The sequence below is a fragment of the Artibeus jamaicensis genome, unplaced genomic scaffold (assembly GCF_021234435.1).
Source record: "Artibeus jamaicensis isolate MK-2021 breed Jamaican fruit bat unplaced genomic scaffold, CSHL_Jam_final contig_464, whole genome shotgun sequence".
NCBI classification, from domain to species: Eukaryota; Metazoa; Chordata; class Mammalia; order Chiroptera; family Phyllostomidae; genus Artibeus; species Artibeus jamaicensis.
This window is the reverse complement of record NW_026521842.1, coordinates 14,214,786-14,242,630: the sequence shown is the minus strand read 5'-3', so window position 1 is coordinate 14,242,630 and position 27,845 is coordinate 14,214,786. Positions and strand designations below refer to the sequence as shown.

The window sequence follows — 27,845 nt, the reverse complement described above, 5'->3', positions numbered from 1 at the left end:
GCCTGGACTATCTTCATTTGTAGTACCTCATGCCAGCCCATCCTCCTTGTGTGTGCCCCAGGTTATGGGCTGTACTTGTTTGCTTCTTAGTGTGTATGCAGGATCTCTCTGCCATCATTTCATGCATTTATATGGTTCAAAAAATATTATTGAGCCTTATAGGACCTAGGCACTCTTCTGTAAGCTGGGGATACAGTGGATAAAACCAAAGTTCCTACCCTCATGATGGTTATATGCTAGGAATAGGAAGCAGACTACCAACAAATAAAAAAGCAAAATATGAGGTCTGTCCAGAAGGTATCCAGCTATGTAATGTGAAAAATGGAGACATTTATTGAAGAAGATACAAGAAACATTGTACATAGGACAATGACACCTCAGTCCCCTTCAAAGTAGGCACTTTGGGACCTCACACAGTTCTCCCAATTGCCATCAGCTTGCCTCATTGTATTTTCCTGAATCTCATCAACAGTCTGAAACCTCTTTCCTTTCAAAGGTGATTTTAGTTTGGGGAAAAGCCAGAAGTCTCAGGGTGCCAAGTCTGGGCTGTAGGGGGCCTGATTCACCTGGGTGATTTGATATTTTGTCAAAAAACTCTGCATGAGATATGACGCATGAGTAGGCATGTTGTCATGATGAAGCTGCCAATCGCTAGTTGCTCATTGCTGCAGCCTTCTGAATCATCCCAATAGTTTCCATGGAAGAATGTTCAAGGTTAATGCAAAATCTGATGCACATTGATGCTCTCCTCATTTGCTCAGTCATTTTTAATGTGTTGGCCACACAGCATACATGCTCACTCAACAGCATCTACCACATCTACTGACTAATACAGTGAAGTCATTATTGTTCATGCATGTGCATTCCAGTCCACTCTCCTTGGCTGCCAGGTTACTCCAATGTCATGGAAGCTATTCTCAATTATAGTAACAGTGGCTGAACTCTTTCCAGACAGACCTCATAGATACCATGTCAGATGTTGATAAGGGTTCTAGAGAAGAATAAAGTAGGTTAGAGAGAATGCCAATCGGCAGTGAAAAGATGACATCTGAGCAGAGACCAGAAAGAAATAATAGAAGTGATTGCCAGGTCTCTTATAACCCTAGGAATCTATCCCATGGGTATGTTAAGTGTATGTGTGTTTGTGTGTGTGTAAAATATAACTAAAGCCAGAGGGGTTTTTAGTAATTCAATTTTTTATTTATAGAAGTAATAAGCCAATCAATGTAGTATTGTATAAAGAAAAATTTCATAACCTCTCCCCACCCCTCATATCTCATCCTTCCCTTTCCATCAGAGAAAGCCAGTGTTAGCAGTTTGATGTGTGATATCTCCATGCTCTTCTTATACTGACACGTATAAATAAGCAGGAGGAAATCATGGTATTTAGTAAGGTTTTTAAAAATAAGTGAGTAATATATCATAAGAATAATAACAGCAAGACAGAATTTAATCTTGGAAGGCAAGGGTCATGCATTTTGATAGAGTCATTACATTAACAGTTTAAAGAAGAACGACCACATGATCATATTAATACAAGCTGAAAGTCATCACTAAAATTCAGCAGACATTCTGAACAAAAACTCTTAAGAGGAAAACAGTTGAGTAAAGAAGGTCAGCCAAAACCAAGAGACAAATGCTATCTCATAGTGAACCACATCAGTTTAAATCAGGAATTAGGCAAGGCTGCTCATTACCACCATTACTACTGAACACTTTCTCAGTGACTTTGGCAAATACAATAAAACAAGGAAAATAATTGTCATAAACATTGAGGAAAAAAGAGACAAAACCTATCCTGTTTTGCTGTGGCTGATTACTTCAGACAGAGAGAACTTCAGGAGGCTCTAGAAAAAAACCAAAACAAATACTAAATCAACGAGATAATTTAGTAAGCAGCTGGATACAAGACAAGTATGTAAAAATCCATAGTTTCTCTTTCTTTCAGCAGTAAGCTCCTAGAAACAGAAAAAAAGCTCTTTAGTATTGATAACACCTATACAATGTTTAAGGGTCAACATAACAAGGAAAGCACGGGAGCCATATGGAGAAAACCAAACCATCGTTAAAATGTCCCCAAACAAAATCTGAATATTTGTCAATTCTGCCAAAAGTAAATGCAAATTTAATCAAGTTTCCATTAGAATTGCAGCTAGAGCAGCCAGGCATAATACAGACACATACTTAAATTTAAATTTCAGATAACAGTGAATAAATTTTAGTATGTCAGCATAAGTATGCCCCATACTAGATTTGGGACATACTTATACTAAAACATTATTTGCTTAATCTGATAACCTTATCCCAAAGGCTTGCACAGGTGGAGAGAGAACTGAATACAATGGTTCAAAAGTTCATGTGGAAAAATAAATGCTCTAAGATAGTCCAGAAGAGTAAGAAAAAGCACATTAATGCTATAGCAACATGGGTTAACCAGCACTGTCAGAACTCTTAGGACCCACCCAAGGTCTAATTTAAAGAGCTCCACTAAGTGGTGCTTTACAAAGATAGGGGCAGAGCCAAGGCACCAGCCAGGGAAGGTAAAGCCACCATTAACATAAGAAGGAAGGCATTGGGTCTGAAGAAACAAGGATGGAAAAAAACCAGTGTCACCTGGATCCCAGGAGAGCTGTAACTGAGGCAGAGGAGCCACCTAGCAGGAGCAGGCACAGGGTGGAGTCAAGTTCTAGAGTGAGAACTGGAACCCCTCCAGGGAGGAGGGTCACCCGTAGAACTAGAGGAAGAGAGCAGGGACAAGGCTGAGGAGCTGGGAAGAGGGAAGAAAAGAAGCAGAGGGGTCTCTGCTGAGATACTTCTGGAGCAGGCCTGAGGCCTCGCCTGAGGGCTCATGTTCCCTCCTCAGGCCGAGAAGCCAGGGAGACTGTGCACATCATCAACAGGGAGGAGCAGGGGTTCAGTTTTGCCTTCCTGGATGACTCCCGATATTCGGAAGGGTTCAGCGACAGCCTGGTCGTCTCTCCCATGGAAGGCTGGCTCTCACCGCTGTCCAGGTAAGGAACAAGGAACTAGGAAGGCCCCCGGGCTTCACCCTCCCAACGCCGCAGGAGTCCCAGGCCGGGCGCTGAGAGAAGGAATCGATTTCCCTTAGACGGCCCCAGCTGCAGTACAGTCTTCCAGCTCTGAAATTTAGATGGTAGCAGTTCCACTCTGTCCTGCTTAGTCCCTGCTGTTCATTTCCCTGCTGAACTGTGGAGCAGTGAGAATTTTAAGCCCTTGTTTTCGATATTTTCCTTATACATGTTCTTTTCCTCACCATCTACTCTATCTGTGAATCCATAAAGCAATGTCCTGCCTTGCCTGGAAAGCTTCCCAAATTCATCATAATTCTGAGTTATAATGCCTTTTACTCCTAGTGTACCAGGTAACTCACTGGGCTCATATCCTTTAGCAGATCTTAACAGGTAGCCTAGTCAGCTAATCTGTTGTCTTCTTCCCCAACCAGGTTACCAATTGATATTTTCTTCACACCAAAGCAGGAAGGAGATGTGAACTTTAATTTGATCTGCAATGTAAAAAATAAAGCGCACCCTTTGACGTTAAATGTCAAGGCTGAGGGCTACACTATGAATGCAAATGTCAAGTGCAAAGACAGGACTGGTTCAGTCACTCTCTTGCCTCCCAATCAGACTGCAGTTGTCAACTTCTATGAGGTAAAGGCACAAGAGGGCCTTGCTTTCTCCTGGTTTTGACACTGGCTGGGAAAGGCAGGTAGTACCAGTGAATAGTAGCAGAATCTCTGTTTGAAATGCCAGGGACATCAGGAGAACAGAAATATATTTTTGGTTGCCAGAAGCAGCTCCTTCCCCAGACTGTGTATGGTTTTGATGAATGCTTTTCTTATTTTACTTTCCAGGGGGTGGAGAGGTGGTAGGGAAGGGGAAGAATGCTTGTATTAAACATACAGGAAGGGTGCCTGGCTACCAAGGGAGGTCTAAGAATTAAATTGCCATCTTACTCTTCCGATTTGAGGGGGCCCCAACACTTGGTAGGTCTTGCTGAACTATCTGGCCACAATTTAATTGTTCTCAACTCACATCATCTTCCATTCCTATCTCTCAAAAGATATTTCCCCCCAAAGTGTAACATACCCTTACCCCAGAGGAGTGAGCCATGGTTTGCATTCACTCAACACACCGCTCTGTTCTCTCTCAGGTGGAGTTGAATGAATGTGTCCAGTGTGAATTCACCTTCATCAACACTGGGAAGTTCAACTTCAACTTCCAGGCAGAGCTATCTGGCCCCAAAGCCCTGCTGCAGTACTTGGAATTTTCACCCACTGATGGCAGGGTGGACGTGGGGCAGAGTGCCCCTGCCTTGCTGTCTTTCCAGCCATTTAAGAAATGTGTCCTGAAGGGCCCGGAACTCAGAATCAAGGTGAGACCATCAAACATTGCCTGACACTGAGAGCACTCACAGCGCCCTGCCTTGGAAGATTACTTCTGAGCGTTTCTGGTCTTCTCCTCCCCGGAGTGTGGATGTGTTGGAGGTAGTCCCATAGTCTCTATGAATGGTAACAACTGAGGTGCGTGGTGAGTAAGTGTGAATTGAACAGCATTCAAGCATCCATGCACTGGTATATCATGTAGCCGTTAAATTAAGGGAGATAGACGGGAGGTGGAGAGCAAGAGAGAGAAAGAATATGTACATTTTCCAAGATAAGTTATCAAGTGAAAAACCAAGGAATTGATGTCAGCAGGGGTGGCAGAGAAGGACCTCTGAAAAGCTGCTCTTCTACAGCAGTGAGAGCACTGGCACAAACTATCAAAGTCAACTTTTTCAGAACTCCTGGAATTAACCCTTTCACCCTTGGCAGATTGGCCTTTGACCTCCTGGTCACAAGATGACAGTACCTCCAGCAGCCCCATCTGTGTCTGCCTTCCTGAGTGGGAGGGAATAGGGGGAAGAACCTGAAGGCAAAATACTTTCCCAGCAAGACTTTGACTCTTATTCCAAATAGGATGCCTTTTATACAGGAACAAGTATAAAGGACACATGGACAAAAACTAAGGGGGGTGGAAATGGGAGGTAGGTGGAGAGCACTGGGGGGGGGGGGGGCTGGGATGGGAGTAAAAGACAGAAAACTGTACTGTACTTGAACAACAATTAAAATAAACTTTAAAAAATAGGACGCCTTTTGTTCACATCCTGATGACCAGAACTGTGATGGCCACCATTAGCTGCAAAAAGAAGGGGAAATCATGTAGTTCTTGGCCTTTTCCACCTGACTCACTCCCCTTAGCATAACACACTCCAGATCCATCTATGTTGTTGCAAATGGCAGTATTTTGTCTATTTATGGCTGAGTAGTATTCCATTGTGTCTGTGTACTACATCTTCTCTGTCCAGTCACCCACTGAAGAACACAGGTACTGTACGATTTCACTCATATGTGGGATCCAAAACAAAAAGCAACAAATGAACAAACAAAAATAGGCATATAGACACAGACAACAGAATGGCAGTTACCAGAAGCGAAGGGGGTGGGAAGAGAACAAAGAGGGTGAAGGGGGTCAACTACAAGGTGGTGGAAGGAGACTACACTTGAGGTGGAAAATGCACAACAGAATACACAGATGTCATAGTATAAAGTTGTGCACCTGAAGTTTATAGAATGCTGTTATGTAATGTTACCTCAATTTATTTAATTTTTAACGTGTTTTGAAAATGGGAAATCGAATATTTTCACCTGGGCACATTGCCAACCAATCCGTGTCCTACAAATGAGGAGGAAGCCTTGGGAGTTAAATGTTGGGCAGTAACTAAGTCTGTCACACCCCTCTGCCTTCAAGATAAATCATCGCTTCAGGAGCAAAGCAAGGGCCAGTGCAGGGTCTGACTACAGAGTGGCCCACCTTGCTTTTCTTAAATAAACAAACTTCTAACCAAAGAGTCAGAATCTCTGCAGATGCAACCCCGGGACATGTATTTTTGTAAAACACCAGACTGCCTCCCGCCTTCACCTGAGGACTGAAGGGCCCTTTCCTCCCACTTTTCCTAATCTCGCTCCACCTGCCTTTTCCTCCCCGCAGATAAGCCATGGCCCAACATTTACGTGCAGCATCTCGGGCTCTGCCGTGAGCCCTGCTGTCCATTTCTCCTTCACCAGCCACAACTTTGGGACCTGCTTCATCTACCAAGCCGGGATGCCCCCATACAAACAAACTCTGGTCATCACCAACAAGGAGGAAACAGCTATGAGGTGAGCAGACTTCCCAGAGCCTCCAGAGGATGGTCCTGCTGCTCTTTCTGGAACCTACAGCTTCCACCCCATGAGGTCCAGCCATGACCAGAAAAGGATTGTGGGAGCGAGTCAGACACAGGTGGCTGTGAATCCAGCCTCCTTTCCCCACCACTAATACTGATACTTGGATAGCCATGAGTTTCCCTGCTGAAAAGCCTCTTCCTGGAGTGAGGAAGGCAATGCCAAATGACCTGATGACAGGCTTCCATTTATTTTCCCCATGCACCAGATGTGGAAACCGAGGCTAAGGGAGTTAAAAAGTGAATTTCTCAGGTCGGTGGTCTCATAGACAATAGTAAATCTCTACTGAGCCTAAGTCTTCTGACTCAGATCCACTCTGCACCATCCTGCGTACAATGTTCCAGTCCAGTTTCTGGGCCCGGTTATAGACCAAACAAAACAGAATCCCCAGAAACTGGCCAAGGGACCTGTGTTTACCCAAAGCTCTCTCACTGAGTTCTATGCCACGGAGCTTTCTTTGATGACAAAAACGTTATGGATCTGCCCTGTCCAATGTGGCAGCCTAAGCTACATGTGGCTACGGAGCACTTGAAACTGAGGAACTGAATATTTATTTTAATTAATTTTAATTTAAACAGCCACAGCCTTGGCTGGTGTAGCTCAGTGGGCTGAGCACCAGAGCATGAAGCAAAGGGTCACTGGTTTGATTCCCAGTCAGGGAACGTGCCTGGGTTGTGGGCCAGGTCCCCAGTAAGGGGACCCACAAGACACAAACACACACTGATGTTTCTCTTCCTCGCTTTCTCCCTCCCTCTCCCTCTCTCTAAAAATAAATAAATAAAATATTTTAAAAATAAAAACAAAAGTAAACAGCCACATTGAGGAGCACAGGTCTAGGTTCAAATCTGAGCTCTTCCCCAGCTATGTGACCTTGGGCCAATTTTTTAAACTCTTTGTGCCTCTGTCTCATTTCCTCAAATAGGAGATAATAATAAATAGTACTTCCCCTGTAGGGCTATTAGGAGGATTAAATTAGCCCATCTGGAGATAGTACATAGAACAGTGCCTGGAACACAAGAAACGCTCGATTATTATATGCTGTTGTGGTGGTGGTGGTGGTTATCCTGAATATTAAGTTATGAAAGTGTCACTAATTAAATGTCATTTTTACTTGCACTCTTTCTTGCATGATTTAATTTGATGAGCCTTACTTTGTTCACCACATTAAGCTCTATTTACTGGCCCAGCTATACTTCTCTAAGCACTGTAAGGCAGACAAGGAGACATTGGGCAGGATCTTTGAAGATGGCGTGCAGTTGAGCAATCAGTCAGAATAATAGCAGCTTACTGTTATGGTGTGTTTCTTCTGTGTACTGTGTACTGACTGCTTTAGTCGCTTTATCCCATGTATCCTCACAACTACCCCATTTTACAGATATGGAAACTGAGGCCCAAATGGGCTAAGTAGCTTCTCTGAGGTCACATGGCTAGTTAGTGATAGAGCCTGGACCCAAACCCTGTCCGTCTGACCGCAGACGGCTACTCCTCCCCACTGTCTCTGCCACCCAATTACTTCAGGAAGCACCTCCTTCTTAGGAAAGGTACAAAACCTGAACTGCATCATCAAGAAACAGGATGAATAGAGTGAGAAGAGCACTGGGCAAAGGGCCATGGGGCTTTGAGCTTGAGACCTGGTTCTGCCAGGATCTCAGGGTGGGATTTGAGGTAAGTCACTTGACTTTGCGCCAGAGAATGTGGGCTGGATTGTTGCTGGGGTCGCTCTCAGCCCTTAAATTCTATGCTTGTAGGAACTGCAGGGCAGGAAATCCACCAGAACCAAGCTCTGAGTGATAGGGGGGTCAGTGCCTTGGGGTCAGCCTCCTCGGGGCTCACACACCCTTCCCCCGATTTTCCCAGCATAGACTGTTTGTACACCAACACCACCTACCTTGAGGTGAACTTCCGAGTTGATGTGATAAAGCCGGGAAAGACAATGGAGATTCCAATTATCTTTTATCCTCGAGAAAGTATCAGTTATCGAGAACTCATCCCCTTTGAAATCAACGGGCTCTCGCAACAAGTAGTTGAGATCAAAGGGAAAGGCACCGAAATGAAGGTAAGCGGAGTTTGGGAGGTCTTCGCACTGGCACCCTGCTCCTTGCCCTTCCCAGCCACGCTGGCCCAGCTGAGCCCACACCCTGCCCCCCCTCTCCACAGCCCCTGCCCCTTAGCCACTCTACCAGAGGTCAGCAGTCCCAACTGAGGGGTGAACTGTCAGATCAGACTCAAGTGAATCATAGATCACTTGAGTGAATTCACTCAAGTGAAGCATAGTTCTCACTCAGCACCCAACTTGACTATAGCAAAGGAGGTGGGCAGTGAGCACAGGCAGTGAAAAACATTCTTTTTCTTGGGAAGTTTGAGGCTCCCAGATGCAGGATCCCAAGCATGTCCTTTTTCTCCCATACAAGGGCATGTTTTATTCTCGGGTCTAACAGACAAGATTTGTTTTAAGCAATGTATGCAGATACATCTCAGTCATGGAACATCTTTCCTTAACACCACAGTGATTAACATTCTCCAGCCATGGGTCCCAGGATTAGCTTTCACCGAGGGCGCTCCTTCTTACCAGGTGCTCCTAACAAAAAGGGAAGGGTGCGGTCCTCCTGCTGATCCGTCTTCCCAGGGTCTGGTAAACATTCAAGTGTCTGTCTGGTGGGAGCATTTTCATTCAATGGGTGTTTTGGAAGACTAAAGGTCTTCCAAGTTTCTCAGGAATGCATGGGACACTTCAGCAACCTAGAGAAAATGGGAGGGGTGTACTCCTGGCTGCCTTCCCACCAAGCAAAGGAGCAACAGGACCATGCCACCTGCTGTGTCTGTGCTCAAGCCAGTGACAGGGTCCCTTATGATGTCATTGATTCATTCATTTGTTCATTCTTTCTTTCACTCATTCAACACCCATTACATATTAGGTACTTTGGGAATGAAGTCACCCTGCTGTCCAGAGGTGACTTAAATATGTTCTCTGACTTCTAAGAGCTCACAGGCTGGTACTGAAGACTCACCTTTTAGACAAAATGGAAACATGTGGAATGGATATAAAGATAGTTGGAGGGAGAGAGTACAGTTTACCAACTAATTAAATGACAGTGACCAGTGGGTATTGCTCATTGTGGGTCAGTGCCTTCCTGGAGGGCAAGGCCCAGCCTGACGTTCATCTGATCCAGACAGACATTGTGTCCAGTGCTGTAGATGAGGACTTTGAAATGTATTTATTCACCTTTCCACCTCTGCCGCCACCATTCTAGTTCAAGTCACCATCCTCTCTCACACCGCAAGGCTTCCTCTCACTCCCTCTTCCAACCCAACTGCACAGAGGACCAAACCGAGCTCCCTCACAGAACACACACTCCACTGGGTCACTCTGTGCTTCACCGTCCCCAGACCACAACCCGACCACCCCCGACACTCAATCTTCTCAAGTCTCCCTGGGCTCCCAGCTGCGGGCTTGGAGCAAGCCACTCCCTGCGGCTCAGAGCCCTGCTCCTCCCTGGAGATGCTCTCCAACCGCACACCCACCCTGACTCGCAACCCTGCCCTTCCTTTAACTCTCAGTGTGAACATGCCTTGGGGCCTTGGGGGTGGCCCCCAGAACCCCAGTCTATCTCAGCCCCCTCCAATGTGCTCTCAGGTACTGGAGCTTTTCCTTCACGTCTCTTACCTGGCTATAATTACGTAATTATTGTTTAGTGGGCATTTTATGCACAAACATGTTGAGTGAGTGAGTGAATGCACATCTTGTGTGAAGAGTGTGGGGCACCGAAGGGGAGGGACCTCCCGAGGCTCACCAGGGCTGGCGTGTGATGTTTATTTTTCCCATTAACTGACAAACCCTCCCTCCCTGCTGTCTTTCTTATCTCACAGATTTTAGTCCTAGATCCAGCCAATAGGATTGTGAAGTTAGGAGCTGTCCTGCCCGGGCAGGTTGTGAAAAAAACAGTCTCTGTGATGAACAACAGCCAAGCCCAGCTCACATTTAGCCAGTCAGTCCTGTTCTCGATTCCAGAACTCCATGAACCTAAGGTTGGTGCTCGGGGCTCCCAGGGGCCTCGTGCTTCCTGGTGACATAAATGACCTTGCTAACAGCACTGACAGCTCACAGGTCTCCTGCACCTGCATTGTATCAACACGCTTGAACAGCTTTCCATGCACCACCTGTGTTCGTCTCCAGAGAAACAGCCCAGGGTTTGTGCTTTTATTACTCTCATTTTACAGATAAGGAAACCAAGGCTCAGGGAGGCCACATTCCTCTGAAGAAGCAACAGCACGAAACAGAGAGCTGGACTTGACAATGGGAGTCAGTGGCTGCTAGTGAACATACACAGATCCTTAATGTAGAACAGCTGAAAACTATGGAAAATCATAAAAGAAAACCATTTTGGCCAGACTCTCATGCCCAGAAATAATCACTTAACATTTTGGTGCCCATGTTTCCAGTTTTTTCCCTACACATTTTTTTTTCACAAAACAAAATGACAGTGTTCATACTGTTTTGAAATCATCGAGCAATAGATGAACATTTTCCGTGTCCTTCAGGGCCCTGTGTGCGTTCCCACCCCCACTGCGTAGGTGGGCCACCTGTCTGTTTCTGCTCATTTCCCGTGGCTCTAATGTTCTATGTCATGAACAACCATGTAAAGCGATGTGGCCGAAGCTTTGTGTGCAACCTCGGCTCTGTTAAGACAGGTTCCTAGAAGAGGGCTCGCTGGATCAGGAAAAAGAGTCTGTTTCAGTGCACATCACCAATCTCCCCCCTCTACACCCCTGTCAGCCGTGTCAAAGACACACGCTGGCTCCCTGAGCAAGTGACTGAGAAGTCACCAGGCCCAGCCGCCTGCTCCCCGTCTCACAGGCAGCAGCGTCCGGGCGGCCCCTGTAAACGGGCCAAGTGTGCTTCATTCCAAGAGTGAACTTGTCAATCATTCTTCTACTCACTCAGTAAATGGGTGCTGGGTGCTAAAAATGTAAAGATGGGTCTCAGTCAGCTTGGGCTGCCCTAACAAAATGCCACAGCCTGGGTGGCTTCAACAGCAGACATTTGTTTTCTCACAGCTCTGGAAGCTGGCAGTCTGCGATCAGAGTGCCAGCCTGGTCTGTTTCTGGCAAGGGGGCTCCTCCTGCCTTGGAGATGGCCACCTTCTTGCTGGGTGTGCACACAGCAGAGAGCAAGCAAGACTGAGCTGTCTGGTGTCTCCACTCCCATCACGAGGGTCTGCCTCTTGTGACCTCATCGGAGCCTAATTATGTCCTGTAGGATCAGGAGGGAGCTGCTCAAAGGAGGGTCGGGGGCCACGGAAGGCTTCAAAGTGGAGAGAGGTCTGCACTGAGTGTCACAGGTGAGGAAGTGCCCCCAGGCACACAGTCTGGGGGCGCTGTTTCTGACAGGCACAGGTATACAGCCTGGAAAGAGTCCGTGCTTTTGGAAAGCCATATGTGATTCATTGTGACAGGAGCACTGGACCATCTGGAAAGGCAGCAAACAGAAATATCGGCTGCGAGAGTTTTCCCAGAGCACTTTGAAAACACAGGCTCCAAGTTCCTCCAAGGACACTGATCCGGTCCACCTGGGGTGGGACCCAGGAGTGCAACATGGGGACCCTGGGGAGTGCTCCTCAAAAAACCCCCAAGCACTGAGGGTTTTTATTTCCTCTTGCAATTTCCTCCAGCAGAGAGTAGGGGTTATTGGCAAGAGGTTGGGAAAAGAATGAATGTGTACTGAATGCCTACTCTATGCCACACATTTTATACTGATGATCTGAGTGAGTTCAGTAACTTGTCAAAGATGATCCAGCTGGTAAGAGGCAGCAGGCGTGAGATCTGCCCCCTGGGCTGCTGCAGCCCCAGCAGCAAGACCTCCAGGAATGGGGAGCTCAGAAACCCCTGTCCTCAGCTGCTGAGTCTCGCTGTCATCTTGCCCAGGTCATCACCTTGATTCCGTTCCACAACATCACTCTGAAGCCCAAAGAAGTCTGTAAGCTGGAAGTCATCTTTGCCCCAAAGAAGCGTGTCCCTCCCTTCTCCGAGGAAGTGTTCATGGAAAGCATGGGGCTCCTGCGCCCCCTCTTTCTCCTCAGCGGCTGCTGCCAGGCTCTGGAGATCTCCCTGGACCAGCAGCACATTCCCTTTGGACCAGTCGTGTTTCAGACAAAAGCCACGCGTCGCATCCTCATGTTGAACACAGGCGACATGGGTGCAAGGTAGGAGCTGGAGCAGGGAGTGGGGGCAGAGTGCAGGACCAGATTAGACACCTGTTTTACAAGTGTGACCACTTTGGGTCTCTTCCCCCTCCCTCTCACATCTCCTTCCTTCCCTCAAAATGGGGCAGCGGTGGCCTCTCCAGGGTGACCCTGCTCCCGCGATTACCAAAACTAATATGATAGAGAATTTTGCTTGGTGCCTGTTATATGCCCTTTACATGGCTCCTCTCCTCCAACCTCAACAATTCCATGAGACCAATGCTATGACTGATCCATTTCACGCATGAGATAATTGAGGTACAAAGAGACCAAGTAACTTTCCCAAAACCCTGCATTTAGTAAGAACTTAACCAGGCACAGGTGCAAAGCTGAGCATTACTACATAGATGATCCCATTCGATTACCCCAGAACCCTCGAAGATAGTCACTATATTGTCCCCTTTTCACAGATGAATTTGAGGCCCAAAGAGGTCAGGCTGCTTGCCTGGGGTTACACAGCCAGGAAGTGAGAACGATGGGATTGGAACCCAGGTGTACCCATGGCCACTCGCCTTTCCAGGCCCTTCCCTCTTGCCAGCAGGTACCCACCCTGGTCATGCCACCGAAGCTGCACCGGCTGTGCACCACACACCTGCAGGGGCGCCCGTCACACAGACTCAGTGTGAAGCACCTTAGGCTTCAGTGTGGCAGGCCTGGCATTGGACATACATTGGTCTGCACCGTCCACCCTCTGTCTCCTGCCTGGACCAAATGCCTAACCACAGAGGGATGACCACACAGGGCCATTGGATCCCAATGCCACCAAGAGCAGATGCAACTCTCACATGAAGACATCGTCTCCACCCTCCTAGATTTGACCTAAGAGGCACTGAAGGGAGTGGTTAAGGCCATAGTCTGGAGAGGGCTTCAGTCCTAGCTCAGCTATTTCCAATACAACCTTGAGCACACATGTGTAAGCATGTTCATGTGTATGTGCCCTGATGTGTCACTGTGGTCAGTAAGATAAGATGCAGCCCCTTCCCACCTGCTCAGCTCTGGGAGAGAACCAAGTCAGTGTACACAAGAGTGGCTGTGGCCTCTGTCCCCACCTGCCTCAACCTCACCAAGCAGTCTCTCCTCCCAAGTCCCATGGAGTCCATGAGGGGATGAACCTCTAGTGCCTCGTTCTCAGCAGCATTGAGGACAACCCCAGACACTAGTAAACCACCTTCCCTGTCTCCTTTTGTCTTGGAAAAGGTTTAAATGGGATGCCAGAAAATTCGAGCCTCATTTCTCCATCAAACCGGAAGAAGGCTATATCACTACAGGCATGGAGGTTTCTTTCGAAGTCACCTACCATCCCACCGAGGTGGGCAAGGAGAGTTTCTACAAAAATTTGCTCTGCTTCATCCAGGGAGGCAGTCCTCTGAGCCTAACCCTGTCTGGAGTCTGCATAGGACCGCCTGCAGTAAAAGAGGTCAGTTCGTGCTGCCCACGGATGGGCCAATGGCCAGGGTGAGCCGAGCAAGCCATGCAAGTGAACTCAGCCGAGCCTTCCAGAAATAGACGGCTCTGTTCAAACAGTCCTCACTGCCCACAGCAGAGTCCGACCTGCTCCCCCTCCCCACAGGGCCTTTGCACATGCTATTCCCACCACTGGAATGTTCATTTTCCACTCCTCATTTAATTCCTATTCATTCTTCAGCTCTCAACTCCAGCATCACATTCTCCAGGCGGCTTGCACTGGCATCTCTGGCTAGATCAAATTCTGTTATAAGTTGTGAGTAAAGGGTAAACACCTCTACTATGGTTTTAAAAAACAATAGTCTTGGGTTAATCCTGTGCTAGCTCTGCTGCTAGAAACCTAACCGTGCACGCCCGCCATGTTCCTGGCAACACGGCTTATGGTAAAATGACACCTGACCCTCCTCTCTATACTCGTGTTAATTCAAGAATGGTATGGAAATAGAATCACACAGCATGCTATAAACACGTGTGTACAAGTCTTGGCAAGAGCTTATGCTCTTATTTTCTCAGGGAAATATTTAGTAGTGGATTGTCTGGGTCATAGGGTAGGTATACATTTACCTTCTTAAGAACCTAGCAAACTGTTTTTACAAAGGGGTTGTGCCATTTTGCATTTCCACTAGTAACGTCCATCATTTTTCTTTGCGTCACATCCTTACCAACCCTTGATAGGGTCTTTTTGTTCCTTTTAACGTTAGCCATTCTAATAGGTATGTAGTGGTATTTCACTGTGGTTTTTAATTTACATTTCCCTACCAACTGATGTTGAGCACCTTTTGAGAGACTTATTTGCCATCCATCTATATCCTTGGGTAAAATATCTATTTAAATCTTCTATTTTTAATTGGGTTTTTAATTTTCTTATTATTGAGTTTTCAGGGCTCTGTATATTCAGGACACAGGGTTTACACTTAGATGTTCGATCTGTTTAAAGTTCATTTTTGTGTGCAGTGCAAGATGTGGGTCAAAATTCTTGTGTGTGTGTGGATAGCTGGTGATTCCAGCACCATTTGTTTAAAAGATTACCCTTTCCCCACAGAAATGCCTTTGCACTTTGATGACAAGTTAATCGATCCTGTATGTGCGCGCCTATTGCTGAACCTCGTTCTTGCCCGTCTATCTATTTGGCCCTCTTTATACCAGTCCCACCTTGGCCCATGCTGCTACGTTCAATAGCCAGTTCTCACCCCTCATCTTACTTGACCTGCCAGTGGCATTTGGCACCTTGAACAAGCACCTCCTCCTTCAAACAGCTCCTTCACAGGGCTTCCAGGAGACCACCCCCTCATGGCTCTCCTCTCTGATTAGCTGTTCCTTCTCATCTTCTCTCCCGAGTCTTCTTAACATTGGAGTGTGTCGGTCAGGAATTAGTCCTTAAATTGCTTCTTTTTTTTTCTAAATACACTTACTTCCTGATAATCTCATCCAGTTTCTTAGCCTTAAAAAACCATTGCTAAACTGACTACTCCCAAATATGTATCTTCAGCCTAAACCTTGCTTTGAACTCCAGATTTGTAAATTCCACTGCCTGTACAAGGGGCCTCTTTTCTTCCAGGTGGTAAATTTTACCTGCCAGGTGCGCTCCAAGCACACACAGACCATCCTGCTTTCAAATCGCACCAACCAGACCTGGAATCTGCACCCCATCTTTGAGGGTGAGCACTGGGAGGGGTCTGAGTTCATCACCCTGGAGCCCCATCAGCAAAACAAGCCCTATGAGATTACCTACAGGCCACGCACCATGAACCTGGAGAACCGCAAGCATCAGGTAGGATGGGCACCCCATCAGTTTCCTGCCACAACTGGAGGAGGAGGAGTGTGAGAGAGGTTAAGGGACAGAGTTTGGAAGTTCAGAGAATGTTAGAACAAAAGTCAACCCCATCTTCTAGAATCCTCACTCCCGACCCTATTGAGATACAGCCTTGGTTGCCATTATAACAGACCCAATTTTTCATTCTATTTATTTTTACATTACATCATATCATGAGAATTTTTCTATTTAATTAGGTAGTCTTTGTGATAATCATTTTTAATGATTGCCTAATATTTCATGGAATGATGCTTCCATAATCTATTGAACATTCCCCAGTTGTTGAGTGTTTAAGTTATCTCCAGATTTTTGTATTATAAAAGGTTCTAATACATATGCATGTATATATGTATGTAACTTTTTCTGCTGGAGGGATTTTTCTTCAGTAAGTTCCCTTGTCTGTGATTCCTGGTTCAAATGTGTGAATGTCTTCACGACTCGTGAAACAGGCTGCTTTCCCAAAGTGTTAGGCTCATTTGCAAAGCCTCCCTTAATCCTGTGACTGCCATGCCTGAGGGGTACCTAATAAAGCCCCCTCTGTATAATTCTGACCACATTTCTTCCTCTCCTTAGGGCACCCTCTTCTTCCCCCTGCCAGATGGGACTGGCTGGCTGTATGCACTGCATGGCACTACTGAGCTCCCCAAACCCGTGGCCAGTATCTACCGTGAAGTACCATGTAAGACGCCCTACACCGAGCTCCTGCCAATCACCAACTGGCTGAACAAGCCCCAGAGGTGAGGGGGTGGGGCAAGGGCTTGGGGGGAGGAGACAGAGAGGATTTCCCCCGTCTTCCCTTGGTCAGGGTCTCTAGAGGACACTGGCTAAAAGGGTCAGAGGAAAAGCCCCCTGATATGGCCAGCCATTGCCAGAACTCTACGCCTCCAAAGAGATTCTTCTGTTCAGTGCTGTCTGTGAATAGCTGATTACTCATACATCCCCTGCAGCAGTGCCTGGCACAAAATAAGTGCTCAGTAGATGTTTATTCCTGTTAGTGCTGTTACTGCTATTATCATAACAATGACCATGATTGTTATTATAGAGTCCTCAGTCTCAATACCTAAGCCACTGGCCAGAGAAGGACATCCCCTGGATCTTGTACGTGCAGTAGGAGTAGAGTAGGACACAAGGACTAGAGGAGTTCAGGGTCAGCCAGCCTAGTCCCTCCCTTTGTAGTGAAGGAACCAAGGGTTGGGAGAAGAGTCCATCTGCTTAGCGTTGTGGGTAAAGGCCCAAAGTCGGAATCCCAGTTCTGCCAATACCCAGTCGTCTTACCTGAGCATGTTATCTTCCTTCTTTTGACCTCATATCCTCACTAGTGAAATGCAGATGGTAATGATATGTGCCTCCTACAGACATCACAGGGACGAGATGCCTGTAACACATGCAGAGCACCGACTCAGTAGCTGGCATATAATAGGTGGTCAGTAAATGGAAGTTACTGTCACTGCTAGTGATAGAGTGAAGACTAAAACGCTGGGCCCTTGCGTTTTACAGACATTCAGAGTACCTTGCCTCTTTTTTCTTCCAGTAAAGTTTGCGTTTTCTCTACTCTCTCTTCTCATACTGCCCTGCTCCCCCAGATTCCGGGTCATTGTGGAAATCCTGAAACCAGAGAGGCTAGACCTGAGTGTCACCCTGAAGGGCCTCGACTACATCGATGTGCTGTCTGGATCCAAGAAAGACTACAAGCTGAACTTCTTTTCGCACAAGGAGGGGCTCTACAGTGCAAAGGTACCCACGTGTCAAAGGCGCTGCCCTGAAACCCGGGAGGTCTGACCCTCAGGCTGACAGTCCTGGTGTTAGGGAGTGAAGGTGTCCTCCATAGCCAGCCTGTCCTTATCCTGTTGGGCTGTTTAGAGTGACCTGGCAAAGGCACTCAGGATTCCTAGCCTCTTGAAGATGACACCAGACTGCACGGCCGGCCAGCCTTTCTGAGTAGGCCCATGCCGAGTTCTCAAGGCAGGAGAATCATGGAAACCTTTATGCAGTAGGTAACACCAAACCGGCAACTACCAGACCAACAATAATAACCGTCCGTTTTCTGAGTGCTCATGGAGTGTCCAGCCTCGTGCTGAGCACTCAACACACAGAGTGAGTGATGTCAGAGCCAGGGTTCAACACAGAGCCACCTGCTCCAAGACCTACGAGCTGGTTTTCCTGATCCATTCATTAGTTCAGTTAATACCCATTGAGTATATATGTCACACACTAGTGCTGGTAACACAGCAGTCACCAAAATGAGGCGCAGTCCCTGTTCTCATGGAGCACACGGTCCGGTGAAGGGCATGGACGGGAACCGGACGGCTGCACGAGGACTGCATTGTTATGGAACAGGGTAAGCGCTTGAAGAACAGCAGCGCAACGGCTCAGGATGATGGGTGGGAATTACCCTTTTGTCAGTGGTGTTTGCAGCTGTGTGGAGAATGGAAGTACCTAGGGAAAGATTTTAAAATGAAAAAATAGAATCCAGGAACGCATCTCCCCCTCAAGAAGAGACGTCGGCAAAGCCCACCCAGCAGCGCGTCTCCCCCTCCTGCCATCACTGAGGAGGCTGCTCCCCTCAGCCCACAGCCGCGAACGGGCTGACACGGAGGAATCAGAAAGCACCCGAAGGGGGAAAGCCGCCACGCAATAGAAATACCAGCTCAACAAATAAGAACTCCTGAGATAAGAGTTATTAAATCAAACAAGACTTTTAGTAAATATTATAAATATACTCAAGGGAATAAAGGGAGATAATCATACCCATGAAATAAGAACAAGCTGTTGTGGAAGAGAACTACACTAGAGACCTTGGACATGAAAAACAGGATATTTGGAATAGAAAACCATAGAGGACAGCAGAACAGGATAATGGACCCTAGGAAGAGGTTACTGCTCAGAAGAGCTGAGTAATGAATGCCACCAGACTTCAGCACATGAGCACAAAGAACTGGCAAGAAGCAAGGAAATAAAAGCAAATGTTGGTGAGGGTGTGGAGCAATCGGATCCGTCAACGTGAGAGGATAATACTGCAGCCACTTTGGAACACAGTCTGGTAGTTCTTTAAATGCCTAAACATAGACTTATCATACGATTCAGCCATTTCATTCCTAGGTACATACACAAGATAAATGAAAACATATGTCCACACAAAAACCTGTACCTAAATGTTCATAGCAGCATTAGGCATAAGAGCCAAAAATGGAAACAGCCAAAATGTCCATCATCTGATGAATGGATGAACGCAGTGGGAGATTATCTGGCAATAAAAAAGTGGAGGTGAAATACTGATTCATGGAACACATGGGTGAACCTCAAAAACAAGCATGCTAAGTGAACAAAGCCACTCACAAATGACCATGCACCATATGATTTCATTTATATGAAGAGTCCAGAATAGACACATCTATAGGAACAGAAAGTCGATTAGTGGCAGGCCCAGGCACGGGGGGATGGGTGAGGAGGAAATGAGGGATGGCTGTTAATGGATGCAGGGCTTCTTTCTAGGGAAATGAAAATGCTCTGAATCAAATCATCAGACTAGGACTGCGTAATTACAAATGAGATAAGTGCTTTGTGAATATACTACAAGTTACTAAATTGGACCATTTAAATGGGTGAATTGTATGGGATGTTAATTATATTTCAATAAAGTCTCTTTTTTTAAATGATAGGAAATATGAGACATAATATATGTCCAGAAGTTCTAATATCCACCTAAGAGGAGCTCTTGAAACAGAAAAACAAGATAATAGAAGGAAGACAATACCCCACAAAATAATTGGATAAAGATTTCCAAGGCTATTGGAGAAAGAGCTTTCTCCTCGAAAAGACCCACCAAGTCGCCAAACAGGGTAAATGAAAGAGAGACTCACATCTAAATACATGAGAACAAAATTTCAGAGGACTTAGATAAAAGAGAAAGTCCTAACCTATTCTAGAAAAATGAAAAGGAAATAGTAATCACAGTAATGTCGGATTTCTCAAGGCAACACTGAATATGAAAAGCCATGGAGGAAGCTATTCAAACTACTTAGAATAATTTTTAATCTAGAGCTCAAAACTATTATGAGGGCAAAACAAAGACATCTTTAAACATGCAGGGACTCAAAGTAATCCACCCATGCTCACAATCTCTATAAAATTAAAACCTTGAGTTAACAAAAATTTAAAAATAAGTAAATGAATCATAAAGGAAAGTACAAGAATACATTGAACAAAGAATCTAAACTAAATTGATAGATAATTTCAAATAATTGTTGAGAAGCAATCTGAAATACTTCTTATGACCTCAGGGTAGGAAATAGCAAGGGTAGGATAAAATAAAGCAATGAAAAATATGTTCTCATTCTGTTGGAAGCAAATGGGAAACTAAGAGATATTTTCGTGTTTATAGAGACGGGTAGGGGAGAAAATGGAGATACTCACAAACTGTAGATGTGAACAGGAAGATATAAATACAGGGTCCAGCACAAATAATACCCCTTTTTATGAGCTGCTAATCTACACCAAATCTTTTATTGCAAAATCATAAGCATGTAATTCTGTAACATAACAATATCACACTCAAGCACACCATATGACAATTTAGGTGAAATGTTCCAACTGCTGCCCATCTTGTGCAAGATATTCACACACCCTACCAACCACACTCATGGCATTATTTCTGCCGGACCCTGTATATGTTTTTAAATGGAAGCATAAAGACATTTGCATAAAAATGACAATGAACCCAGATCACAAACTCTCTTTACAATAATACAGATTAAAATTAACAGTAACAAAAAAAGTTTTTTAAAAGCAAAAGTACTTTTTGATGGAGTAATTAGCCCTCACACTATGAAAAAACCATAAGACCGGACAAAATGTCAGAGGCAAGTCTTCTGAGTCACTGGAAGACAGGCAGAACAATACTGCAATTCATCAGAGAGAAGGAGATGTATGAGATGAGTCCCCGTGACTGTCCTGGCTCTCTGCCCAGAGACAATCTCCTGACCTCAGTGCAGTGCACTAGAGTCTCAGCGAAGTACAGCAGCCCCAGTGAACTGAGGGAGCAGAAATCAGAGTGGGTGCAGCTGACATAGCTGGTCTCTACATGTAAGGTGCCAGAGAGGACGCAGCAGGACATGGAGCGAGTGGGAGGACGAAAGTCTGCATGGGATGTCTTGTCAACGCCCGTGGCTGAAGTTGGACTGCACATGCAGAGGAAGAGACTACATGACGTTTACCAGAGAGCAGCTGCTACAAGGGAACGAAGGAATAAAGGCACACGACACGGACGGGTGCTGGGGAACACTGGAGGTCTGGCCTGGTGGAGAGGCTGTATGAACACCCCCCTCAATAACCCTGGAAACCCAGCTAAAACAATAGAAAGGCCACAAGAAGGACCATGCCTTTAGTATAAGACCTTCTGCGGACCAGCCTGAGAAAGCCTAAAACTAGGCCCCTACACAAGATCAACAAGGAAGACAAAATTTGGAGATTGAATCCCACCAAGTTGGAAGGTTTTTAGGAACACCTTAGGCTTTCCATGTATCTGCTCTAACAAAGTATAAAACCAAATCTACACAAGTTTAAGGTGTTAGTGATTAAACTTTCTCCTGGAATAAAATCAACACTCTTATAAGGAAGATAACAGAATCCAGAATCCCTATAATATGATTCTTAAAGGGGATATTATCCCTATAATCCTTAAATAATGATCATCAGCAGTGTCCAGCACACAGACAAAAATTACTACACTTGTGGAGAAGCCGGAAAATGTGACCCAAGCCTGGGAGAAAGCAGTCAAGGGAAACTGGCTCAAAGATGGGCCAGACATTGGATTTAGCAGGCAAAGGCTTTGAAGAAACTATCATAAACATGTTCAAGAACTAAAAGAAAATATTGTAAATAATTAAGTAAAATATGGTCTTGATGAGTGGACAGATAAGTAATCTCATCAGAGAAATATAAACTATAAAAAGAACCAAGTGGATATTTTAGAACTGAAAAGTACAGCAAACTGAAATGAAAAATTCATTGGATGTGCTTAACAGCTGATTAGAGACCACAGAAGATTCACTGAACTTGACACAAATCAATAGAAAGTTTCCAGTCGGAAGGACAGAGAGAAGATTGAGGAAAAATGACCGGAGCCCCTGGAACCTGTGAGAAAATATCAAATGGTCTAATACACCAGTAATACAAGCCAGCAGAGAAGAAAGTGAGGATGGGATGGAAAATTATCTGAAAAAGTAATGGCTGAAATTTCCTCAATTTGATTTTTTTTTAATGACTTACAGATCCAAGAAACTTGGCAAACCTCGAGGAGGAAAAAGACAAAGAAAATGATACCTTGTGTATATCGTAGTAAAACTGTTGAAAACCATAGATCAAAAGAAAAGCTTCAAACAAGGATCTAAAGGATCTATGACATACAGGGGACAAAAATAAAAATAACCACTGCCTTCTCTTCAAAAATAATGGAATCCATCTGCAAAGTACTGAGAGCAACAAAATATTAATTTAAAATTCTCTATTCACTGACAATATCCTTTAAAACCGAGGGGGACGCAAACATTTTCAGATAAAAGAACACAGGAGAATTCACTGCCAGCAGCCTGGCAGCACCGAACACACCAGCATCATTAGGATGCAAATAGGTGTTGTTCAGTCTGAAGGGAAATGATACCAGATGGAGACTTGGGTCTGCTGGAAGGAAAGAAAAGCACTAAAAATGGTAAATAAGTAGATAAATATTAAAATGCTTCCCTTCTCATAATTTTGTTTAAAGGACAACTGACTGTTTATTGAAAACACAGCATTGTAAAGTGGAAGCTTTTATATCCATAGACATAAAAGATACAAAGACAAAAGCACAAAAGATGGATGGATGGGTGGGTGCAATTATACCTGAGTAAAGTTATCACATCTGTGAGCTGGGAAGTGTGAGGTAGGAAGCATGAAGGGTCAGTTGTAAAGTGGGAAGTAATAAAATACTCTAAATTTGGACAAGTTAAAACTTCATGTTATCAGCTCTACCATAACCACTAAAAATCTGTTATATAGCTAAGAAGCCATTAAAGGAAATACATTCCAAAAGATTACACATTGATCCAACAGAATGCAGGAAAGTAGCAACAAATGACAAAATGAGACTGACGTAAAAAAAAAAAACAGCGCAAGGTCAGACTTCACCCCAAACATGCAAATAATTATTTTAAATGTAAAAGACTAAACACCCCAATGAAAAGACAAAGGAGGAAGCACTCTAAATCTGAAGACAAAAAGAGGCTGAAAGCAAAAACCCAGGTATGTTAGGAACTGTTACCACCTAATAGTAAGATAAACAACCAAAAGTATTAAAAAGGGCAAAACACTTGAACTGACTCTGTTTCACGAAGTAGACATGTGAATGACTAATTAGCACCTGAGGAAATGCTCGACATCATCAGTCATCCGGGAAAAGAACTTAAGAAGGTGAGCACTTTGCCAGTAACAAGTCAGTTGCAGGGGTAAAGGGACAATACACTGCAGTCACAAGTGTGAGCACTGGAATCCGTCCAACCTGGGCTCCCATCCTGGTTCTGACGCATCTCAACATTAGGGCATCCCTTAATATTGCTAAGCCTCAGTTTCCTCATCCTTAAAAAAAAAAAACAGTGAGGGAACAATAACGTCGCTTACAAATTGTGTGAATATAACAATGAAGTACTTCTGGTGCCTGGCACCAGTCATCATGCAGTGTTAGATGCTATCGTCATTGCCATCATCGGCATCAAACGGTTCCAGCAACAACAGGAATGGGAGTGAAACCCACTGCAACGTCAACCTCTCCAGGTCTGGCTTGTTCTCCAGGTCAGTTGGCTCCCCAGGGGGTGACCTGCACCTGCAGCACTAGACAGGGCTGTTCTGCCCTCTTCCAGAGCAAACCCAGGCTATGTATGTAACATACTCTCAGCTGGGAAGAGCCAGCATGACTATCTAAGGAGAAAGGCGCTGGCAGGGACGCAGAGTGCCAGCCTGGGCCCCTGCTTCGGGTGCCAGGCGTGGCTCGCAGAGAGAAGGACCCGGCTAACCCTTCTTCTCTGTCCTGCTTCCTCCCGCCTCCTGTGAACTCAGGTGATCTTCCGAAACGAGGTGACCAGCGAGTTCTTACACTACATGGTGAGCTTCAGGGTCATCCCCTCAGGCATCATCAGAACCATCGAGATGGTGAGCCCCGTGCGGCAGAGCACCTCGTCCTCCATCAAGGTGGAGAACCCCCTGCCCTACTTGGTGACCTTCGCCGTGGAATGCAGGGTGCCGGACATCAACCTGCCCTCCCAGTTTGTGGTGCCAGCTAACTCTGAGGTAGGACGGCTGCCAGGGGCCCTGGTAGCCGTGATGGAGGCTCTGCCCTTGGGGCTTGGGAGCCGCGGTGCGCATTCCTGAGGCCGGGCGGCCCCAGCAGTGCTCTGTGATGTGCTTCCACAGAGGACCCAGTACTTACTTTTAGATTCGGAAATTCCAGATGTAGAAACACCTGGAGCAGTGAACGTTAGAAAGGGTACAGGGGAGGGAACGTGGGCCGGTTTGGACAGAGGTTCCCTGGGCTCTGGATCAGTGGGAGCATTTGCTGCTGAAGCGGCACTTCTGTGTCCAATCGCTCTGAGGTCACTGGGTGGCAGGGGGTAAGTGGGACCTTCAGCATCACATGGGGCCTCTGTCTCCCCTTGCAGGGCACATTCTCCTTTGAATTCCAGCCCCTGCGAGCTGGAGAAACCTTCGGGAGACTCGTTCTGCACAACAGTGATTTGGGTTACTACCAGTATGAGCTCAACTTGAAGGCCACGCCAGCACTGCCTGAAAAGCCCATCCACTTCCAGGCTGTTCTTGGCAGCGGCCAGAGCACCTTTGCCAAGATCATCAATTACACCCGGCAGAAGACAGAATACTACTGCAGGGTGAGCGGCCCCGCCCCACGCGAGTGCCCTTCCCTTCCCAGAAGTCTGACCTCAAAAATAATGGGCGGAGGACATAGGGGGTGCAGAAGTGCGAAACTCAGGACCGTTGGGGGCTTTATCTACCCCGGAAACTCCCAGGGAGCAGCACGTAGCACCAGGCCTGGGTTCTTCCCTAAAGACTTTCTATTTTAACAAGCTGCGTGTGGGGTGGGGTTTTGCTTCCCACCGCGTGTTCAGTAATCAGTAAAGGGAGACCGTAGAGCTTCATGGTCATGCATATAGGCTGCGGAACCAGCAGACCTGGATTTGAACCCTGCCTCCATCATGTACTCTTCGTGTGACTAATTTACTGAAGTTCTCTAAGCTTATCTAAAAGGGTGACAATACCCTGACCTCACAGGATTGCCATGAGGATTTTCAAATATGTATATAAAGCCATTTTCATAGAGCCTAATGCATAGTAAATATCCCATTTATGTTACCTATTATATAAGTTGGAATATGGGTTTAACTACTGAAACAAAAACCCCAAATGACAACAAAACAGAAGTTTATTCCTTTCTCAAGTGTGGGCCTAAGCAGTCTGGGCTGGAATGGTAGCCCCATGACATCCAGCCCGCAGACGCCTGTCCTGACACTCTTCCTGCTGGAGGGAGTCACTTTGGCTCACGTGGACCAAGACCGCTTGCCCCGACACCCCCATGCCAGCCAGCTACCAGGGGGAAGGCTGGCTGCAGATGCATTGTCCTCTCATGCTCCCCTGACCAAAACTGCAGAGGACCACGCCTGGCAATAAGGGGAACTAGGAAGTGCGGCCCCCGTGCTGCGTGGCCACGTGCCCAGTTAACATCAGGGCCAAGTCAGAGGCACGGGCTCCTGATCAGGCCTGTCAGTCAGGAGGTGAGGTTATACTGCAGTAACAAAGAGCCTTGATACCTCAGTGGCTTAAAAGCACAAAGGCTTGTGTCTTGTTTGCGCTGTCTATCCAGTGAGGGTCAGCAGGGGACTCTGCCCATCACAGCCACCCAGGGATCCAGGCTGAGGGGCAACCACCATCTCACCTGTTCCCAGTCAGAGTACGAGAAGGGTAGAAAGACCCCGCAGGGACTCGTGCTGGCCACCGGATGCTCTGGTGTGGAAGTGACACCTATCACTTCTCACAATTAATGGTCCAGAAGTAGCCACACCCATCCATGAGGATCTGGAATGTTCGGTCTTTTATGTGTGTGGAGGAAAGGTGAGCCAGATGTGGGGTGGCACCAGTGACTGCCCTGCCACACCGTCCAGTCTGTCTCTGGGCACAGCATCCAATTGTCTTGGCCTCAGTTTCTCTGTAGTAAAATGGGGATAACAATCAGTAGTACCTATCTTCAGGAGAGTTATAAGGACACAGCTTTTTTCTAACCTGCCCGGCTGAGGGGAGGGGTGGGGGATGCACCTGAGCTTCTGGTATAACTTTCAGCCAAATGTGTGTATTCCCTTTGCAGACCGACTGCCTAGACTTCCACACGGAAAAGGTTGTTAGCGCAGCCCCGGGGGCTCAGGGAGGCACGGAAGTCAGTGTGGAAGTCTATTTTGAGCCCAGCCACCTGGGTGAGACCAAGGGCATCCTGAGCCTGTCCTCACTGACAGGCGGGGAGTATAGCATCCCCCTCTTCGGAATGGCTCTGCCCCCCAAGCCGCAAGGTCCCTTCCTGATCCGAGCCGGATACAACATAGTCATCCCCTTCAAGAATGTGTTCTACCAAACGGTCACCTTCTCCTTCATCGTGGAGAACCCAGCCTTCTCCATCCGGGCCACAGACACCGTGCGGCCCAAGAAGATCAACAACATCACAGTCTACTTCGACGGAAACCCATCGGGCAGCAAAGCACCCATCACCAGCAAGCTGATTGTGGTGTGTCCTCCTGGGGAAGGCAGAGAAACAAGCATTAAATGGGTTTATTATCTGAAGGGGATCACCCCTTAGTGGTAACCCTCTCCTCAGTCTTAATAGCTGTGTATTGTGCTGGCCTGGTGAATAGAGAAAACAGAACTCTAAAGGTACTGTTTTCCCTCTTCATTCCATTGTCGGGGCACTTATCTCCATATCAAATGTATGCCAATATATGCACGATAGACATATTCCATATTAAATGTAGTAACTGTGCAAAACAAAGCTCTATTTTACTTTGCAAGGGCAAGTCTCTGAATTTGGTTTCTTAACACGCCCCCAAAGCCCAAGCACTGTGTAAATAACCCCCATTTTTAGTACAACGACTCAGGTATCGCACTCACGACCTGCGATGGAACAGAACCTGGCAGTGTACAACACACGACGCGGTTTCTCTTTAAAAACCCATGACGGCTTAAAGAGCCCCTAGATGTGACTCTGTTTGATGGGGGTATTATATTCTGCTTTCACATGCAAGCTGAAGAAGTCACTATTCTCAAAGCAACTAACAGATACCAGCACTCACTGCAGGGCCAGCGGCCAGGGTGCTCCCTCCACCTCTGAATCCCACACCTGCTCCCCACAGCAGGCTCTGGCTGAGGAATGGGCCCTGGGAAAACGCTAATTGAGACCCCAGCCCCCCACCCCCAGTCCTGTGCACAGCAGTGGTCCTGAAGATGGTGATTCTCGACCCATCAGCATATCAGAATCACCTGACTCTGGTCCAGACCCCCCCACCCCCACCCAATCTGCTCTAATTGTCGGGGGTTGAGGGGTATGGGGCTTCTGCTTTGTTTCGTGTTTTCAGCCTGTACAGCAGAGTTGAGAACCAGTGCTATGGATCAAAACACCCACCTGGCTGTTAGTCTGCAACTGAGTCAGGCGTCTGTCTACTTCCAGGGAAGGACCCCCATCTCGATATGTTTAAGCTGCAGCCCTTCGTAAGCACACAAAGGGTGTCTTCAAAGGGTGTCTTCTTTTTTTTTTTTTAAGATTTTATTTATTTATCTTTAGAGGGGAAGGGAAGGAGAGAGGGAGAGGGAGAGAAACATCAGTGTATGGTTGCCCTTCGTGCGTCCCCTGCTGGGAACTGGCCTGCAGGGAACCAGCCTGCAAGGAACCAGCCTGCAACCCAGGCATGTACCCTGACTGGGAATCGAACCACGGTTGTCTGGTTCGCAGGCCCGCGCTCAATCCACT

At 46.5% G+C, this 27,845-nt stretch overlaps 1 protein-coding gene across 1 annotated transcript in view; it reads left to right on the top strand.

The window, feature by feature from the left end:
* The window catches only part of HYDIN (HYDIN axonemal central pair apparatus protein), a 339,107-nt gene extending 312,255 nt beyond the window's left edge, over positions 1 to 26,852 (top strand). Inside the window, exons 74-87 of the mRNA XM_037154186.2 lie at positions 2,864 to 3,011; positions 3,464 to 3,671; positions 4,174 to 4,395; positions 6,051 to 6,220; positions 8,141 to 8,339; positions 10,151 to 10,309; positions 12,206 to 12,483; positions 13,720 to 13,939; positions 15,545 to 15,757; positions 16,373 to 16,536; positions 17,383 to 17,533; positions 23,888 to 24,118; positions 24,487 to 24,711; positions 26,199 to 26,852. Coding sequence (XP_037010081.2) covers positions 2,864 to 3,011; positions 3,464 to 3,671; positions 4,174 to 4,395; positions 6,051 to 6,220; positions 8,141 to 8,339; positions 10,151 to 10,309; positions 12,206 to 12,483; positions 13,720 to 13,939; positions 15,545 to 15,757; positions 16,373 to 16,536; positions 17,383 to 17,533; positions 23,888 to 24,118; positions 24,487 to 24,711; positions 26,199 to 26,681 — 3,071 coding nt within the window. The 3' untranslated portion in view covers positions 26,682 to 26,852. The remainder of the gene's footprint in view (positions 1 to 2,863; positions 3,012 to 3,463; positions 3,672 to 4,173; positions 4,396 to 6,050; positions 6,221 to 8,140; positions 8,340 to 10,150; positions 10,310 to 12,205; positions 12,484 to 13,719; positions 13,940 to 15,544; positions 15,758 to 16,372; positions 16,537 to 17,382; positions 17,534 to 23,887; positions 24,119 to 24,486; positions 24,712 to 26,198) is intronic.
* The last annotated feature ends 993 nt before the right edge of the window (positions 26,853 to 27,845 follow it).